Source organism: Heloderma suspectum, chromosome 4, assembly GCF_057233095.1.
Source record: "Heloderma suspectum isolate Gila_16-S chromosome 4, 16-S_ref, whole genome shotgun sequence".
NCBI classification, from domain to species: Eukaryota; Metazoa; Chordata; class Lepidosauria; order Squamata; family Helodermatidae; genus Heloderma; species Heloderma suspectum.
In genome coordinates this window covers 46,140,331-46,159,361 of record NC_139461.1, presented here as the reverse complement: position 1 = coordinate 46,159,361, position 19,031 = coordinate 46,140,331, and the positions used below count along the sequence as shown (strand labels likewise).

The 19,031-nt window shown below is 42.2% G+C and overlaps 2 protein-coding genes across 11 annotated transcripts in view; one reads left to right on the top strand and one right to left on the bottom strand.

The window, feature by feature from the left end:
* Nucleotides 1-4,530, top strand: part of NECAB1 (N-terminal EF-hand calcium binding protein 1) — an 89,340-nt gene extending 84,810 nt beyond the window's left edge. The window contains exon 13 of the mRNA XM_084849153.1: nt 3,091-4,530. Within this exon, the coding sequence (XP_084705279.1) occupies nt 3,091-3,119 (29 nt within the window). The 3' untranslated portion in view covers nt 3,120-4,530. The remainder of the gene's footprint in view (nt 1-3,090) is intronic.
* The window catches only part of C4H8orf88 (chromosome 4 C8orf88 homolog), a 62,490-nt gene extending 44,141 nt beyond the window's left edge, over nt 1-18,349 (bottom strand). For 2 of the 10 annotated variants that reach the window (XM_084849157.1, XM_084849156.1), the window contains exons 1-5: nt 18,253-18,349; nt 16,037-16,132; nt 15,814-15,905; nt 12,514-12,598; nt 11,704-11,810 (exon numbers count right to left, since the gene is read on the bottom strand). In XM_084849157.1, coding sequence (XP_084705283.1) covers nt 11,704-11,810; nt 12,514-12,598; nt 15,814-15,905; nt 16,037-16,106 — 354 coding nt within the window. In that variant the 5' untranslated portion in view covers nt 16,107-16,132; nt 18,253-18,349. Of the gene's footprint in view, nt 1-5,647; nt 10,306-11,703; nt 11,811-12,513; nt 12,599-15,813; nt 15,906-16,036; nt 16,133-17,558; nt 18,158-18,252 lie in introns of those variants that run through there. The other 8 variants (XM_084849160.1, XM_084849154.1, XM_084849162.1 and 5 more) reach the window with 7 other exon arrangements.
* Nucleotides 18,350-19,031: the final 682 nt, after the last annotated feature.

Sequence of the window (19,031 nt, the reverse complement as noted above, 5' to 3'; positions counted from 1 at the left end):
TATATTCAATGGAGCTTGCTCCCAGGTAAGCTCTATTAGAGCTTACTCCATAAGACTGTGGCCACACATTTCATAGACCATAAGCCCCATTTAACACAGTAGGACTTGCTTTTAAGCAATGTGCATATGATTGTACTATGAGTTTACATAAGACGTTGCCTTATACCGAGTCAGACCCTTGGTCCCTCTAGCCCAGTATTATCGACACTGACTGGCAGCGGCTCTCCCGGGTTTCAGGCAGGATTCTTTCCTAGCCCTACCTGGAGATGCCAAAGATTGTACCTGGGACCTTGTGCATGCAAAGTAGATGCTCTACCACCTGTATTAACACAGCAAAACCTTTGTAAACAGTGCATTCATCTGTATGACTGCTTTTTACAAATATACTTAACAAAAGAGATGTTATCTTAACTGTAATTGGCAGAGGGAGCAATCTTGTGGCCAGTAGACAGCATCTGAGGACCCATAGGATATTTCGGGTTCCCAGTTCTGAGGTTGATGGTCCCAATCCAAATCAGCCCCCCCCCCCCAACTTGGCAGTGAAAAAGAAAGTGAGGCTCAGCTGCACACTACATATTTGATGCACCCAGCAGAAACAAATAGTAATACTTCTGAAGTCTCCTCACAGTACTGGAGTTATATACAGCTATAGAGACAGAGCAGTATAGTTAGGCAGGCCAGCCCAGTGTAGAATATATGAGATGAGGCGGGCCAAGGATGGGATCAAATGATGGCCCATTCTTCCAACACCACCACCATGCTTCACTATGCAAAAATGGGCCTTACACTGGTTTTCAAGCATCACAACTTCTTAGCCCCTGCTCCTATCTTTCTGAAACTTTGCAGTTTTTTTTTTTTGCCTGGAGACACCTCTATGATGTTTGCCATTTTCATACAAATTGCCCTAAAATCACAGGGGGAAGAAATGGGAAGCAAATCACTCCCTTCCTCCCATTGAGGATTCCCCATCCACATAAACTGCTTGCTGAACCTAACTTTCTGAAACTTTGCAGGTTTCATACGTAGGGGCACCTCTATGCTGTCTGTCATTTTCAGAAGAATGGTCCACAAGGATCATAACAGAACCGCTTCCTGTTTTGGATACCCTCGAAATGTGAATGCTGCTCTTGCACCAAAACCTCTTAGCCTATTCATCTGAACTTTGGCAGGCTTCTATAAATAAAAACATTATCGGCTGTTTCCTTTACAAAAACAAAATATAAAGCTTCATAACACAAACTCTCCTGTACCTAGTTTTCTTATGTTTCTCAGATGTAATCCCCTCCTAAGGGTCTACTGTGCCTCTACATTTCATCCAGTTGTGAAAGAGAAAATAAATTATAGCCATTTTAATATTTCTCATGATAGTCAATGGGAGGCATGAAGCCTTGGATTTCTGATCTTGACTTGGGTTCAGTACCCAAGTCAAAGTGGGCAGCCTCCAAATCAGTCCGAGCCAAATTGGGCAGTTTTCCAAAGTGCCAAATTGGGGGTCCATGTCAAATCTTGTGGTCAGTGCCCATCTCTAGGAAGCAATCACAATATGAGACAGTAGAACATATTTACAGCTTAAATGGTGTGGAGGTTAAGACAGTTGCCTTGACTTACAAATTGCAAGCTTTTTGGTGCATGAATCAATTTAGCTATAAGATAGCGACTAGGTAGGTCCAGGAGGTTATTAATGCTTCCTTGAGAGGAGTTGTCCCAGCTACCTTGGAAGAGGCAGTTGCATAGCCAGTCCTTTAAAAAAAATCCTCTCTATACCCAGAAGATTGTTGTTAATACTCAAGCACAAATATTCCTTTCCTGGGCAAAGTGCTCAAATAGTGGCTATTCAACTCCATGCTCTATTGAAGAGGTAGATCTCCAGATGTTTTTTTCAATTCCCAGAAGCCCCTGCCAGTATGGCCAACAGTCAGGAATGATGGGAGTTGAAGTTCAAAACATGTGAAGATCTACCTTCTGCCTACCCCTGCTCTATTGGGTAAACATTTTTATCTAGATCCATTTCAAACTGGTTTCAGGACTAGTTTTGGTTGTCCTTAGGATTGACCTGTTGGAAGAGAGACTAGGGAGGAGTGATCCTGTTGATTCTCCTTGATTTCTTGACATCTTTTGATTCCGTCAATCATGGTATCCTTCTGTACTGACTCAAAGTTGGGAATGAGAGGCACAGTAATTTTTTGTTCCAATTCTACTTGCAGTATCAGTTTCAGAATGTGGTATTGAGGAACTTCCACTCAGCCCTTTGGCACTAGTGCTATGTGGTCTGACAAGGTTCCATTCTATCACACAGAGAGCATTCTCTGGCACAAATTACCTTTTACAAGCTATGGCTGCTTTGCCAGCTGCAGCCAATAACGGACAAACTTTCTGGCCAGTTATCCATGCTCTGTAACCTCCCCATTGGATTACTGCAATGCATTATACATGGGACTGGTTCAGAAGCTTTGATTAGTACAGAATGCAGTTGTTAGAATTCTAACTGGTGAGGGATGGTTCACACATATTACAATAATTTTAAAAGAACTTCACTAGATTCTTGTTTGGTGCAAGGCCCAACTCAAGGTTCTTACATTTAGAGCCCAAAATGGCTTGGGACACAACTACCTGAAGTAGTTCCTACTCTCTCATCAACCATCCCAGCTCTTACAGATCTTCTAATAAGGCCCTTCTTTATTTACTATCAGAAGAATATGGATCATCTACAACAAAGGTGAACTCTCAACAATGGTGCCTGTTCTTGTATACCCTCTCTGAAGAAGTTTGCCTGGCATCAGCATGGCTATCATTTGAACATCAGGCAAACACCTTTCTATTTATCCAGGCATTTTAATAGATTTTGTTGATTTAACTGAGTTTTTGTCTGTTTTTCTTGTTTTTTTGTCTGTCATATCCTATCTTCTGATGCATGATGTCATTATGTTGTGATTTGCTCTGCACCTATAGGCTAAAAGCCAACTAGAGATATCCATGTACACACTGCAAGATTGCCCTGGAGGAACTTGAAATCTCAACAAAGGTAGCTAGAACAAAGAAAAAAATTTCTCAGATTGTATCGTTTAACCATCATGAATCTTTTCTTTTTAGCTTCCTGGTGGGTCCTGAACAACAACTAGAAGTTTTGTTATAAGAAGCTCTACATTCTAAAACAGCTACCATAAAATCATCATAAAGCCTCTTAAAAGTTAACAGATGACCTTCATGAATGCAACCTCCTATTTAAACACACAGCCAAGTTGTACAAGCTCTCATTACTGCTGGTGTGAACTGGTCTTAATTTGTTTCATGGGGCTGTTGTTGGCTTTATTTATGTTGTATGTGTTTTTATTATATGTGTTTCTTTGTAAGGTGTCTTGAGAAATCATTTTTGGATATAAGGCAGGATATGGTTTAACGGAAAAATATTATAGGCTCACATTGGTCTTTGCTGCTTTTGCTTACAAACTTGATGTTCAGTTAGGTCAGCCCAACATGCATGCAAAAATATATTATATAGAATGTATCAAGAAAGTAGAAGTGTGATTAATAAATAGCTGGTATCAGGTTCCAGCTTCTTCTGCTACTTCAAAAATATTGCCTAAACAAAAATATTGCCTAAAAGAGCAAGTGCCATTCTACCCCAACATTCATGGAAAAAGAACACAAGGCTTAGTATTTACATTGAGAAATGTAACAAACAAAATTTAAGATGTGATTGCACCCTTCGGAAAAGATCAGGAACAAGAGGCAGACACCATTTACTACCCTCATTACTTTCAACAAAGGACTGCATGGCTATGTCTCAAAGGAGAACAAATTCAGGGACAGGAAGACTGAAAAGACAAACATAAAGCCAAAAGCAAATGTCAATGGAGTAAGCCAAAGGTAATGAGGTTGTACAGAGAGCTGCTTTTTTGAGGCTTGTGTAGTAGTACTACTATCTCTCAGATTCTTTCCTGCAACCTGAAGTGCTCCAAGTCTGGACAGTATTTTCCCACTACTCATGAATATTGTTCGTGGGAAATGTGGTTCCAAATACTACATTTAAATTAGAGGTAAAAATGTTAAACTTTCAAACCCATATTGAATGTACTGGTGAAGTAAAATGCCCTGAAGGAATGCACTCCCTCCTAAAGGACCTTTGACAGCTCTTATATGGAATCAATAATCATGTTTTTAAGGTTAGCGTTTACAATTTAATGGCTAAAACATTTGTTCTTATTAAAACACCTAATCATACCTATGTTGTTTCCTATATAAATTATATTTCCTATTGGTAACAGTTCTATAATAGGACTTTAAAAGAGAATAACTGGCCTCCTGATCATAAACATCACTGCTGCTAGCCTGCACTGCCAGCTCATTTCACTTTGTGAATGTTTAGCCTAACTACTGTTTGTTAGCACAGGAACCACAATGGGGTTATTAGTCATTATATAATCTTACTAACTAATGCCTACACAGCTACAGCAGCTTGTTACAGATGATCAAGTCTCTTACTGTAGCAGACATCACTTGCCTATACAGAATAAAAAAACTTAAAATTTCACAACTATTTATATTTGCTATTAGCAGAAGATAAGCAGGAATTGGCTGAATCAGATTTTTTCATTTTTAAGAAACCATTTTAGAAATGCTACAGAAACATCATTGATCCATGTAGATAACTTTAGCTGAATTGGAGCCAAAATCTGTTTGCCTTTAGTGGGAGTTAATGAAAGCTATGTTGAGTTAGTTATGACTAGCCTGTTTCATTCATTTTAATGGAATGTAGGGGCAGGGGTTCTTGTGCTCCTTGACATGTTGCTTTGGTATCATGAAAACCCCATATTGTAGCTCCTCCCCACGTTTGCCTCAAGTCAGCCTTCCAAAAATTGATGTTAATGTAGTCAACAGCCATAGCATCAATATCTCCCATGGATTGCTAAAGGCCTCAGTTCAGTCTTACGACATTGCTCCACTTGTGTGGGAAGAAGCAGTGCTACTCAAGCTCCTACGCCATCCAATTAATGTAAGGATTCTTCCTCAGTGATAACTTCAGCTGGATTTGGGCCTTTTATCAATGTCATTCATTTACAACGGTACAGTGAGGCATATAAAACACATTTGAGAAAGATTTTTAATTAGAAAACTCTGCTCCATAGGAATCAGCTTAAAGATGTAAAGTTTCCAGAAATTTTGAAGTCGTGGAAAAAAGGCATTTTCCGGGGGCAGGGGGTGTCAGAAAAAGATGAAATGGTGTTGGTGGGGGGTTGAAAAGCATGCAGTACTTTAAATAGCACTCTTTACAGATCTAAAGCCACTTTGTTACTTTAGGAACATAAAATGTATTATGTATAACTTGGTTTGCTCATAAAATTATCATTAAAACACATTTAAAAGTAAACTTGGTTAGTACATTTGTAACAATTGTCTGAATAAACTATACATTTAAATTTAATAAACCAAATAGATGTTTATGAGCAAAAAAGGTTTTACATTTTAGATTCCTATTTTATGTCTGACCAGAGAGAAGTTCTGCAAGTAGTCTGTGAAACACCTGAATCATCCTACAAGCCCGAAGAAGCAGGAAGCTCTGGAGGCAGAGGAAGAATGCTGTACAGCATCTGTTCCTGTTTTGAGGAATTTTCTGAAAGGGGAGTTTCAGGTAGGGATGCTAGAGAATTCCACCACGGATCCCAGGGGGCCGAATTCCAGTGAATTCGGCCCCCCGGAATCTGTGGCGGAACAGAGCCCCCCGCCCCTCCACCCCACGAAACGGAGCACCTACCTGCTGCTGCGCAAATGAGTAGGGGACGCCATTTGTGTCCCTATGGTAGCCCATGATAGGCTACGTAAATATTTACGTAGCCTATCACGGCAAAAAAAAGGGAACGCAAAGGGTGGCGGCTACGGCGGCTGCCATTTGCGTTCCCCCTTTTTTTTGCCGTGATAGCCTACGTAAATATTTACGTAGGCTATTACGGTAAAAAAAGAGAAAAGAATGCAAATGGCGTAGTGGCCGCCATTTGCATCCCCCCCTTTTTTTGCCGTAAGAGGCTACGTAAATATTTACGTAACCTATCACAGCAAAAAAAAAAGGGAACACAAATGGTGGCCGCCGTAGCCGCTGCCATTTGCGTTCGCTGGTTGTTTTTTTTGCCATGATAGGCTACGTAAATATTTACGTAGCCTATCACGGCAAAATATAGGGATGCAAATGGTGGCGGCTACGGCAGCCGCCATTTGCGTCCCTGCAGGCTGCCCAGTGGCCAGATGTCTGGCTGCGGGTGGCCCCGGCCGGCGGCTCCGCGGAGTGGAGCCAGCCGGAGAGAATTTCAGGGGGAGGGACGGAGTGTCTCCCTCCCACTGTGAATGTCACCCTTCAAAAAGGTAAGTGACGTTCGTACATCCCTATCATGGATAAAACGGGAACGCAAATGGCGTAGGGGACGCCATTTGCGTCCCTGCTTTAGCCGTTATAGGCTACGTAAATATTTACGTAGCCTATGACGGGCTACCATAGGGACGCAAATGGCACCCCCTACTCAGGACACCATTTGCGTCTGCACCAGCCCGGCAGCGGCTGGAGGCCCCGCTGCAGGTTTGCCCGGCCAGCGGCTCTGTGGCCTGGCTGTGGAGCGGAGCCAGCCGGGCAGGATTCTGGGGGGGAGGAATGGATCGCCTCCTCCCCACCTGCGGAACCCGGCAGAGCCAGTTAAGCGGGGTTTCGTACACCCCTAGTTTCAGGAAATCTGGTCTGAAGAAAAAGTTATTGGGAACTTATGTAGCTGGGGAAGACTCTCTTACCTATTGGGAATGGTAACTGAGCTCATTTAACTGAAGAACGTTTAAGCAATCTCAATCAGTGACATTTTCTTCACAAATTATATGGTAACTCGCCTTATGTTGGAAAACTGAGCATGACTTGAAGCATCCCTAAATGTCTATCAATAAAAGATACATTAGGGGAGCAATCCTATGGCCAATAAGTCAGTGGCTAGACGGCCATAGGATATCTGGTTTTCCGGGAACCAACCTCGGAGACCGCACTCTTGAGGTCGGCTCCCAGAGAACTGACTTCCCCCACTGCGAGGCAGCACGGAAAAACCCTGTGCCCCGCGCTCGCAAGAGGAGCCAAAATGGGGTGTTCTGGGGCAGAAATGTCTGTACGACACATCCAGTGTGTCGTACAGCAGCCTCCTCCCCCGCTCAGCCCTCCTGCGCCTAGAAAGCCACAATCGGCTGTCTAGCCGAAAATGCAGGGCAGGAGGAGTGCGGAGGAACAATCCCCTCCATGCTTCTCCTGTCCTGCCTTGGATAGGCGGTCACCTCCAAGTTCAGAGGCGGCCTATCTGCATAGATAGGCCTAGATCTGCATAGGATTGTGTCCTAGATCATTTAGGATGCAATCCTATGCACATTTAGACAGAAAACAGTCCTACAACTCCCAGCATGCCCCAGCCAGCCATGCTGGCTTGGGAATTCTGGGAGTTGTAGAACTTTTCTTCTGTCTAAACGTGCATAGGATTGCATCGTAAGTTGAAGAAGGAATAGAAGAAATAGCTATAATGGGAATCGTATAGAGGATTAAAAATAATTTTTCCTCATGCCTTCAAAATTTCCAGAACATTTACATCTCTAGTCTTCCTATTGCGTTATTTTTAGAAATTTTGGGGGAATTAAAGGCCAAGTAGCAATATATGAACACCTTATTTTAAACACTGTATTCAGCATTCTTAAAGAAAATATTTCACAATCCAAGGTTGTTCATTTTTTTCAATTTCTCAAAAACAAAACAAACCCTTGGAAAAAGATCATTTTCCCCAGATCGTTCTGGGTTTTTTCCACCCAAGCTTTCACATCACTAAGTCAAGGTCAGTTCTTCTTGCAACCACGAAGTGTACATCTACACTAGATCAGAAATCCTACCCAGATCATATGAGAGCACCCACCACTAAATTCTAGGACTGCATTCAAAGCCAAATTCAGATTAAACTGTTGCGAAATATTCAAAATGGTTACATTAAAATTTGTTTTTTTACATGGAAAGTCAGATAAGGGAAACTGAAACAGTATTAATAATCCATTATAAATAATGTGAATTGGAGATTGGGTGAGTTAATTAGTACCCACACATTAATTCCATATAGTTTAATAAATGGATAATGGAATTCTCACAATGTTTATATATTAATCTGCTTTTTAATGTAACAGGGTGTATGTATTTATTGTATTCCGCTCCACATCTAAACAGATTCTGGAGCGGTGAACAAGAGATAAAATGAACAAAAGATAAAAATAATGAAACATGATATTAAAATTATTCTTTAAAAAACAGAGTGCCAATAAAACCAAGGCTGCTTAACCAAGGAAGACTTTCTGGAAAAGAGCTGTTTTCAGGAAGCGCCAAAAACAACCCAGTGCTGGTGCCTTCCTGACCTCCAGAGGTAGGGAATTCCAAAGAAAAAGGGCCACCACACTGAAGGCCTTTCTCCTGGTGGACTCTAATCAGGCCATAGGTCCACGTTTAAGGGCATTCAAAGTTTTGTTTAACAAAACAACAAAGTTTTGCTTAAACAATTGCATTTGTAAAGTGTTTTTGCCACCATTACTTTATTCCTGGTTCTGTCTTTCCTTCTTCATACAAACTTTACATGTCAGTAGCTTATAATCACATTATTAAATCTACACATTGCTTAAAATCAATACCACCCAAACCAACCTGGTTTATTAATTAAGGAAGAATTACAGTGATTGTCTAAAAATGTTATTCACTTACAGGAAAAAGAGAAACTAAGATTTACCAAGTATTTACATTCAATGCCATGTTAATTACAGATAATATCACCTAGGAGGAAAAAACATAAAGGGACAACTGGGGCAGGGAGGGAGGAAGAACAGGTATAGACACAAAATTATTAATACAGACCAATACAGACCATGTATTCAAAAGCTCATTAAAAATGGTTCCAACATTACAAAAAAAAAGGTAAAAGTAAAGCTTTACCAACCAAACTAAAACATTTTAAAATCCCAATGATTTCAATGGAAGAGATTTAAGTATGTGTTTTTTTAATAAAAGAATGGGTCAGTATCTTAGGTTTATGTGTATAAATCACAGACAGTGACTGGGTTTACACAACATGAGAACCTTACACTCAAGACTGAGTATGGGTTGTCATTGAACTATACGTTGTTGTTGAACTGTGGGTTGTTGTGTAAACTCAGCCATGTTAACAAACCATGAAGGGGACCCCATAGTTTGTTGTTGGGTTGTGAATTGTGGGTTGCTTATGGTTAACAAACTATGGTTTGTCAGCTTGGCTGGATTCACAAAACACAACAACCCACATTTCAACAACAACCCATGGTTCAACAACAACCCACACTTAGCCCATACTCAACCCTGGGTATGGGTTGTTGTGTTGCGCGAATCCAGCCAGTGTATATAGTGGTTGTTCATAAACTTACTGCAAGTTCCATATTACCACAAAGAGACAGCAGTTTGTGGCAACCAGCCACAAAGTGTGTCCCCACCACACCATATTTCTAATTGGTTACAGCAAAAGGTAAAGTGAACTTCACAGTCCTTAAGGGTGCTATCCTATGGTTGCTAGTCAGTGGCTAGACGGCCATAAGATAGGTCAGTTCCCTGAGAATCGACCTCCACCCCCTCCCGCGCCACCTCATAGGCAGCACAGAACAGCCTCGCACTCTGCGCTCGGAAAAGGAGCATGGAGAGGCAAAAACGGGGCATTCCTGGGGGCATGCCGGGGTGAGGAAGTCGGAAATGCCGGTATGACACATCCCGTGTGTGACCCAGTCACCGCTTCCTGCGCTCCTGCTGCTAGACAGCTGAAATCAGCTGTCTAGCCATGAAAGCAGGGTGGGGGAAGCTAGGAGGAGATCTGCTCCTCACCACTCCTCCCGCCCTGCACTGGATAGGCGGTTGCCCCTGGGGTCGAAGGTGACCATCGATCCAGATAGGATTGCTCCCTAAGACACCAATAGCTATGGCAGTATGCAACATTCCCAAACTTGTCAAGTGACAGTGATCCTGTCTTATTCCAGCAGTTCTCCCCTTTATCACTATAAAAGCTCAGTGCAATGTTGGTTAAAAATCAAAGAGAATTTGAAGTTGATTTAAGTAAGTTCTCTGTTGAAAATAGCTTTACTTCTGACATGAACTGATGAGTACACCAACTGTAAAAGATAAGTTTAATTACAGTCTACTGGCATTATAGATCACATTCCCTTAATTTTTAGTGGTGAAAAAAGACACATTCCTCATCTTCAGAAAGACCTATCATTGCGTGCAGCGGGTAGTAAACTGTAGTTTTTCTAAAAAAACAAAAAAGCCCAAATTTAGTTAATGAAGCATATTCACATTAAACATTTAAGGAAGCTTTGAGGTAATGTGTTAGCACATGCTAATTTTAATGATGGCTCAGGACTAGACTCTGAAAAAGTTTTTAAATAATGTGAAACACACAATCTACATAAAACAAATTGTTAAAATTTGTTTTATTTTTATTATTCTGGAGCCCCATTCTGCACAGTAAGTGTCTGAAAGAAGAAACAAGGGGCAAATAGAGCACAGGGCACTGGAAATCAGAGTGAGTGTGTTAGATATAGGTAACCCTAATCCTGTCTTCCCTTTTTGTCACAGTGATGGTGTGCAAGGGTGCACTGCCCACTGCTAAAGCCTCCATGAACTTTTCTTCTCCCTGCTTTTGCAGTCTCACCTCCACAGACCTTTCTGTCTCAGCAGCATTAGGGCCTCACTTTGCTTAACCCTGACTTCCACAGCTCTGAGAACGATAGTCCAGCCCAGTAGAACGTGGACTTTCCACGTATGTCTGCAGCCTAATCTTCCATGTGCCACAGCCCTGGGTTTAGATGCCAAGTGGGCCATTTAAGCTAGTTTCCCCACCTGAAGCCAGTGCATGAATGTCTACATTATTCACTTTGCCTTTTGTTACATTTGCTTAATATATATACTAGTGTTTGTGATCTAATTACAATTGTAAACTAATTGAGTTATTTCTAGGGTTCATATAGTGCCTATTGCCAACCAGCTAATCCCCAAGAATAATCACTGTGTTTGTTTTTGATTCATGTGTTTAATAAAATTCATTTTCAGAGATGTGTGCGTCTCATTGAGTCACGTCTGCCAAGACATGCTACAGTCAAAGAGCAAAGGTCCGTTAGATGGGTGTATTGCTGAATATGTGTACGTTCATACATGTTTCCAAAGAGAACATTCAATAACAAAACCCTTTTCTAGATCTCCCAGGAATTCAGCTTATTGATGTGTGCGTATTAGTAGAGCTATCTGTTTAGCAATAACATAGAATAATCTTAAGTAGGAGGAATACACTGGGTTGCTCCCCCAAGGTCACTTACACAATAGCCCAATATTGTCTTCCCCACCGCAGCCCCCTGCAGGGTTGCAGTGGGAGGAGATTGGCTAGAGGCTGCTTAAGTGAGCAGGAACAATGTTCACAAAAACTGCTTCCACCAAGCATTTTGTGAAGGTCCCTCCACCCTCAGGAGAGGATTTTCTTTTCCGAAGTGCAGGGAGCTATAGTGGGGAGAAGGGGTGGGGAATTTTTCTTGCACAAGCATTGCACTGGATACAACCTGCTCACTCCAGTACTCGATTAATCTGTACTCCTAAACACACTGAACAGTCACTTCAATTCTTCCACAGATGCAGTTTGAAATGCAAATACTTACTGGCTTTTCAAGTACAACAGGATGATCAGGAAGAAATTCTGGTTTCCTTTGGGCAAGTGAAACCCCTGAAAGCTTCAAAAGGAAATCTCTACTATATGTTATTCTTTCTGCCAACGCAAAATTAGAGAATTAAAAAGTGTTGGGCTGAGAAGTACTTAGGGGTATGAAACAAAACCCAACATCTTCCTATGAACATCAGGAATTAAAATCCATACAACTGAATTGTTCTTACATCACCAGCACCAATGGGTAACTGCAGCTGTGTGGAAGTTACCATCAGTGCAAGCAGCAAAATGATGGTTTTTGGAAGCTGATATCGATGTTACTTGAACTATAGCAATTCTAAGTTCTACACATCATGGAATAGCCATTTATTCATAGTTTTAAAGTTCAACAGTATCAATAGTACTTTGAAGGGACAGAAAGTGTCAAGCAACTATGTAGATTATCCCATTAACCTCTGATGCATAAAAATGTCTCTTGGCATGAGCAGTATCTGCTGAATGAGCTCTTGAGCACAAGCAAATTCTCATTTTACTTTCTCAAATCAATTCTAAATATTTATTAACTTGAAAAATATTAGACAAGATTAAGGTTGCAGCCTGAGGGACACTATATGTAAACATGCATAGATCAAGCAGTAGGTGGCTTCAGGCAAACCTAGAAAAACCCCCTCAGTCAAACCTGAAGCAATATGACTGGCTCATCAAGACATGCCCCAAATAAAACAATATATGGTGTTATTTCAAGAGTTCACACTTCTCTAATAGTTTAATAGAATTATTCTGAGTTTACTTTCACAAAGTTTACCTTTTGTGACTTCAGGTTTATGTTGCTCTGACAGACTAGGAACCAAAGTTTCATTTAAGACCAGCATTCCATTAGATTTACACATCTAAAATTTTAAAACAAAAGAAGGATCTTGATGTTTTACAGGTGTCTATAATTATTTTCTGGTATTTTAAATTTGATTCATACCCTGCCTTTCAACAACAAAAAATGGTGCTCAAGGTGGCTGACAGTAATTCATGAAAAAGGGCAGTAGCAAAGAATATTGCTTAATTCCGCTGACTTAAAAACACTACAACACAAAAATGATACCACATGTAGGGTGCAATCCTATGAACGTTTAGGGTGCAATCCTATCTTGACAGGTGGCAGCCTCCGAAGTCCGAGTCTTGATAGTCGGCAGCCTCCAATCCTTGCCCTGCATTTTCCCTATATGGGTGATTTTGCCAGTACAGGCATGGCTTCAGGGAGGGAAGGAGGCCGGAATTCACAAAGGAAGCTGCATAACGCAGCTTCCACGGTCTTCTCCCCTCCCTGCCCCTGGGACAGCCCCCCTTTTGCCATCTCTGCACTCCATTTCCAAACATGGAGACATAGCCGGTGTGGAGAGAACTGCGCTGGCTATGGGGGGGGGGGGGGCGGGGGAGCGCAGTTTCTGGGCTCTGAGGTCAGAGCCCTGGTTCCAACCTCAGATCCCAGAAACCCAAATATCCTTTGTCTCCCAGATGCCATCTAAGGGACATAGGATTGCGCCCTTAGACAGAAAAAATTCATACAATTCCCAGCATGCCCCAGCCAGCATGGCTGGCTGGATGCTGAAAGTTGTATAACTTTTTTCTGTCTAAAAAGGCATAGGGTTGCACCTTTAGTCAGCTAGCAATGAGGGGCAGTACCAAAGCACAACAAGTGTGAAGATGTGCCTTTAATTGTTACATATAACAATTCTGATGGTCTATATAGTCTTGCAGACTGATGGTCTGCAAGACTATACGCATGCCACTTATTCTACCATAGAATCCCAAACACTAACTTCTTTTCAAAACCAGTAAAATGGTATTTATGAAGATACTACATGTCATACCGGCAGATAAAACAATGTTGTGCATATACAACCTGAATAATTAATTTTAATAAGCATGAGCCAATTAAATAAAAAATGACAAAGTTACTATCAACATTTTAAGATTAGGTGTCTTGAAGTGAAGTTTTGTCTATTGACTATGTCAGTCTTAATGCTCCCATTTAAAGGGTTCCTTGACAGAATAAGACACTACTTTTCAAACTACTCTATATGAACACAATTAATTTCTAAGGAAAAACAGAGTAGAATGGTCTTCCCCAACGTGGTGCCCTCTGGATATGTGTGACTACAACTCCCATCATCCCCAGTCAGCATGGCCAACAGACTAAAACTTGAAAGTCTAATACTTAATAGTCTATTCCAGGTGCCATTCTTTCTGCCAACATAAAATATGAAAATTAAAAAGTGTTGGCTGAAAAGTACTCACATGTACAAAACCAAATCAAACTGCTGAGTAAATAAATGCAAGGTAACTATTTACTTCTGATTTAGTAGTCATAGAATAGTAGGGTTGGAAGGGGCCTACGAGACCATCGAATCCAACCCCCTCCTAGTCACAGCGACTGAAATAGTTATGGCCATTCGATCGTGTACTTAAAAATCCATTTCTCATTCATCCTTACAATCTCAAGGTAAATCGTTATTTTCATTTTGCAGACTGAACACTGAAACTGAGAGATCATATGCTGACGTAACGCTTAACCAGGGGCAGGCAAATTGTAGATTGGGATCTTCTGGGAGATTTGCAATAGACCAGCAAGGGTTTCCCAACACAATCGGCTTTTTGGGGTGGGAGGGAAGAACTTTATATTTTACTTGTCAAATAATCTCAGCCATGGCTGGCCTTGTGCTAATTGCTTATCTCTTAGCCTTTGTAGTCCTCATCTATAAAATGGGTGTATTAATTGGTTACCTTTTATCAGGTCATCTTTGTGCAGCTCTACTGGCCACTTCTTGTGTTAGAATCCCTGATCTATAGTAACCCAGATGTATGTTTGTATCTGTATATACAGTATGTGACTCAGGAGTGCAATAGATAATTGACTCCACTGCGAAGCAAGTAGATATTGCTGTGAATGAGGCAATGCGCATAGTGACAGGATGCCTCAAACCGACGCCCGTTAATAAGCTATATTCTCTTGTTGGCATTGCTCCACCTAAGATTAGAAGGGAAGTAGAAGCAGATGCCGAAAGAACTAAGCAAGAGACTGACTCTCGTCACCCTTTGAGCGGTTATATTCCCCCAATTTGTCGACTTAGATCTAGAAAGAGCTTTATGTCAAGAACTAATATCCTAGAAGGGACCAAAGAACAGAATCGGATAAATAAATGGAGGAATGAGTGTAGCGACTTGAGTATTTTAACAAAGGAAGAAATGGCAGCTGGAAATATTCTCCCTTATATAGTTTGGAGGACAATGAATAGGATGAGGGTGGGGGTACCAAGGTGTAAGATGAATTTATTTAAGTGGGGGTTGCTGGTTGATGACAATACATTATGTGAATGTGGAGAAGCCCAAGACCGAGCTAATGGTGTGTTGATTACTGCCTGAGTCTTGAACTGTTGATGATACAGCAAGCTAATGACAAAGCTGTGGCGGTGGCTACATTTTGGCAGAGCAAAGTTTGATCTGGACACGAAATAAATAAATAAATAAATAAACCTAGCTCAGTTTTCTAGTAAAAAGCAAAGTAGATCCCAATGACTGAAGTCTGCCCACCCTTGCACTAAATCATGGTTTAGCACTGCATGTGCGAGCTGGAACAAGCCTGAGTGAGACTGGGGCTCACAAGCTCCCCCCTCATCCGCTGTTAGGAGGAAGGCTTCGGCAACTTTTAGCGTCACTTTCACAGAACCCCAGCTTGTCGTTGCATACAAACCAGAGATTGTAACTTCTAACAAACTCTGGTTAACTTAACAAGGCAAATTCATAATCCATGGTGTGATGTTGGCTTGTTTTGAAAATGACCAGAATGTGTTATAAACCATGATCTCCAGTTCATACGCAACAGGATTCTGCAAAACTAAACACCGCTTACATCCTCCTCCCAGTTGGGCAGGGGGCAGAGGACAGAGCCCAAGTTACGTGCTTGTTTTAGCTCATGAACATAGCACTAACCCATGGTTTAGTTATGTGCAAAGTGGGCCAGATAGCTTTCTAGTGAGTTCAAAGTTCAGTTGGAACAATTCATAGTAATCCATTGAAAATTATTAATTTTATTTACTAGATTAATACTTACTGAACTTATTTCATTATGCAAACAAACAGGAGTGCTGCATGGAAACTTAGCCTGGAAGTTGAAAGTGGTTGATGATACTGTGGGAAGGGACGCTGTAGAAATAAATCAATAATATGTTTACTTCTTTAGGAAATTGTATGCTTCTGTCCTCTTCATATTATTGTAACATTTATTTTGGTCCTCCATTTCTAAACATGTACTCTGAAATCATCAAGATACTTACCATGGGGAGACAAGTGCCGCACAGGTCTTGCTGGCTGGAGAGGCTTACCAATCATTCTTTTTATTTCCATTTTTTTTAACACTTTCAGGTGCCATACTGTAAAAAAGAAACACCAAAATAGATGTACAGGCAAATATTTGGGAAACTTCTAGAAATTAAGGGAATTAACTTAAAATTCATTGTGCAGACTTATAATATTCTTCAGGGTTGCTCACCTCCTGTGCCACTTACTCTTTGACCATATACACCAGTCCTCAACCCTGTCCTGTTTTTCTCTACCCACAAAAAAAAAACTTTAAGGGTGCAATCCTATGGGGATAGGCGGCCGCCTCTAAACTCGGAGGCAACCGCCTATCCAATGCAGGGCAGGAGAAGCACGGAGGGGATCATTCCCTCTGCGCTTCTCCTGCCCTGCATTTATCTGCGGGAAGACGGAGCGGGGGAGGAGGCTGCTGGATGACACATAGGATGTGTCATACCAGCATTTCTGCCTTCCCCACCCCGGAATGCCCTGTTTTGGCTACTCTGCGCTCCTCTTCGGAGCGTGGAGTTGTTCTGTGCTGCCTGTGAGGCAGCGCAGAACGAGGAGAAGCTCAGTTCTCCGGGAACCGACCTCGAAGCGCAGGCTCTGAGGTCGGTTCCCAGAAAACCAGATATCCTATGGCCATCTAGCCGCTGACTAGCAGCCATAGGATTCCTCCCCTCCAAGGTTAATTACAAACAATAGCATATGATAAATCCCTAGTGATACATAATTTTATTCGATTAAGCCACAGCACATTCAGTGGTACTTACTCCCATGTGAGTATATTGCAGCCTCAGTGAAATTGTTTTATGAAATACTGGTTCTGTTCATGGCCTTGAGCATGCCGACAGAAATATAAAAATTAAACAAACCCTGATCATCCAAGCAAATGTTGTTGGATACCATCTTCTAGTCTTGTATCTAGCCCTTTATAAAATAAAGGTAACCAACCAGTGGCAGTGAATTCCATGGAATGGGAAAATGTTTTAGTTTTCTATGCATTAATACCAAAACTAGCAAGGGACAGTTTTGAAAAGATGTACTGCTCCCTATTCCCTTTTTAGAATGTATGATTTAATAGGCCATATCCACATGCATTTAGTCAGCTTCTTCAGCATACAAGAGTCAATGATTCATGTACAATATTAGTGCACAGAAATATTTTTTTTTCTCAAACCCTAAACTAGTTTGCCTTTTTTGATGGCTGTAAAGACTGGATATTTCAAAGCTACACATGGTTACTTCTGTGATAGTTCTAGTGAAGTGGGGAGAATGATTCCACATTTTAGAATTTTACAGCAAAGAACAAGTCCTGCAAGTTACCCATTTTTAAAATGTCACAAGGAAGACAAAGGGCAGTGGTAGGGCAGATTATTATTAACAAAAACTGCAGGTGCCATGAACTATCTTAGAAGACTCATTCCTCCCACTTGCTCATATAGAAAGGACTCCATCTTCAGTGCCAAAAATTAGACATAATATGTGAATTGGACGCACCTGAAATAGATTCCTGTTAAAATTTGAGAAGTTGTCAGCTTGAGCATTACAGATGAAAAGGTGATATGTAAAATTAAGTCGACATTGACTGAATGCCTAGAAAGTTACCCTGTGGTGCAGCAAGCCACATAAGAGCCTAACCTTATGCAGGGTAGTTGCCAGGACAGGGCTGAAAGTTGTAAGAAAAATCAAACGGAACTGGACATGGGTTGGGATTCCAATTAAACTCAGTGGACAGTTAGAAGTCCCACTTCAGATTTGAAAATTTCGATTTCTTTTAATATACTAACATTAAGTACCATTTTTATGTATGTTAAAAATCAATTGTAAGATTTGTAGAAGCGGGAGAATTCAAAGGGAGAAACCGCTTTAGGCGCATGGTATATTTCACGAAAGGATGTGATGAAGTTCACACGATTTGTTGCAGAAAAAAACCGAAGGGAAGCCGCCTCCGTGGAGGGCGGGAAGCCGCAAACCTATCTGCAACCCTCTGGTTTTCTTCAGCTTCCGGGGCGCCCACAGATGAGCCTCGAAATTCCTGCCGCGGCTCGATTCGCGCCGCACAACATTCCCCCGTCACGCGCAACGCCCCCAAAGCTACCAGAAACGAGCGCGCATGCGCAACATCTCCCCCCCCCCCAATAGCCCTCTACTCCCTTGTTTGCCACTGTCCCCCCTCCCGGCGCTCAGTTACCAAAGTCCGCTTAGCGGTACCGCATATTCCGATCCAAGGAATTAAAGGGCGGCGGCGGCTACTACTTTCGCCACAGCCGTCCCCGCCTTCACACTTCGAAAGGGAGCGGGAGCGAGCGGGGCCTAAGAAGGTGGGCGGAGCCGAGGCCGGAACTGTCCTCCCGCGGTGAAGCAGCTAACGGCCGCCTCGCGTGCCGCCAGTATTCTGAAGTCAGTGCGCGCGCGATGCACGTGGCGAGGTAGCGGTTGGCGTCACGCGCCGGCACACCTGTGGCTCGCGGCCGTTGTTTTTGTTGTCGTCGTCGTCGTCGGGGCGGGGGAGCGGCGCGGCGCGCAGGGGGCGGCAGGTTGTCCCGCCGTTTCCAGCGTTCCGGAGCTGAGCGGGTAAGAAGGCCGTCCAGGCCCGGTCGTCACCAAGCGCCTTACCTCACAGTTGGGGTTCTGTGCGTGTAACATACAGATTATCAAAACGGATTACGGCGTGCCGCTCTGAACTAGCAGGTCCATTTTATCATCATGGATTAGGTATTTCTGCAGCCCCTGAGGCTATAACCACAGGCGCGTTTACTGGGGAAGAAACCCCAGGGAACTCAGTGGGACGTAACTTTTGAGGAAACAAAAAAAATCCTGCATTTAAAACGCGGCTTTCTGCTTCCGTTTTAAATGCAGGATCCCAATGACTCCCTTTTTCTCGTGTTTCCTTTCGCCTCCCTCCTTTTCCCCTCTCCCCGTCTTCCATCAGCTTTCCTTGTTCTTGCTCCTCCTCTTGCCACTTTTACT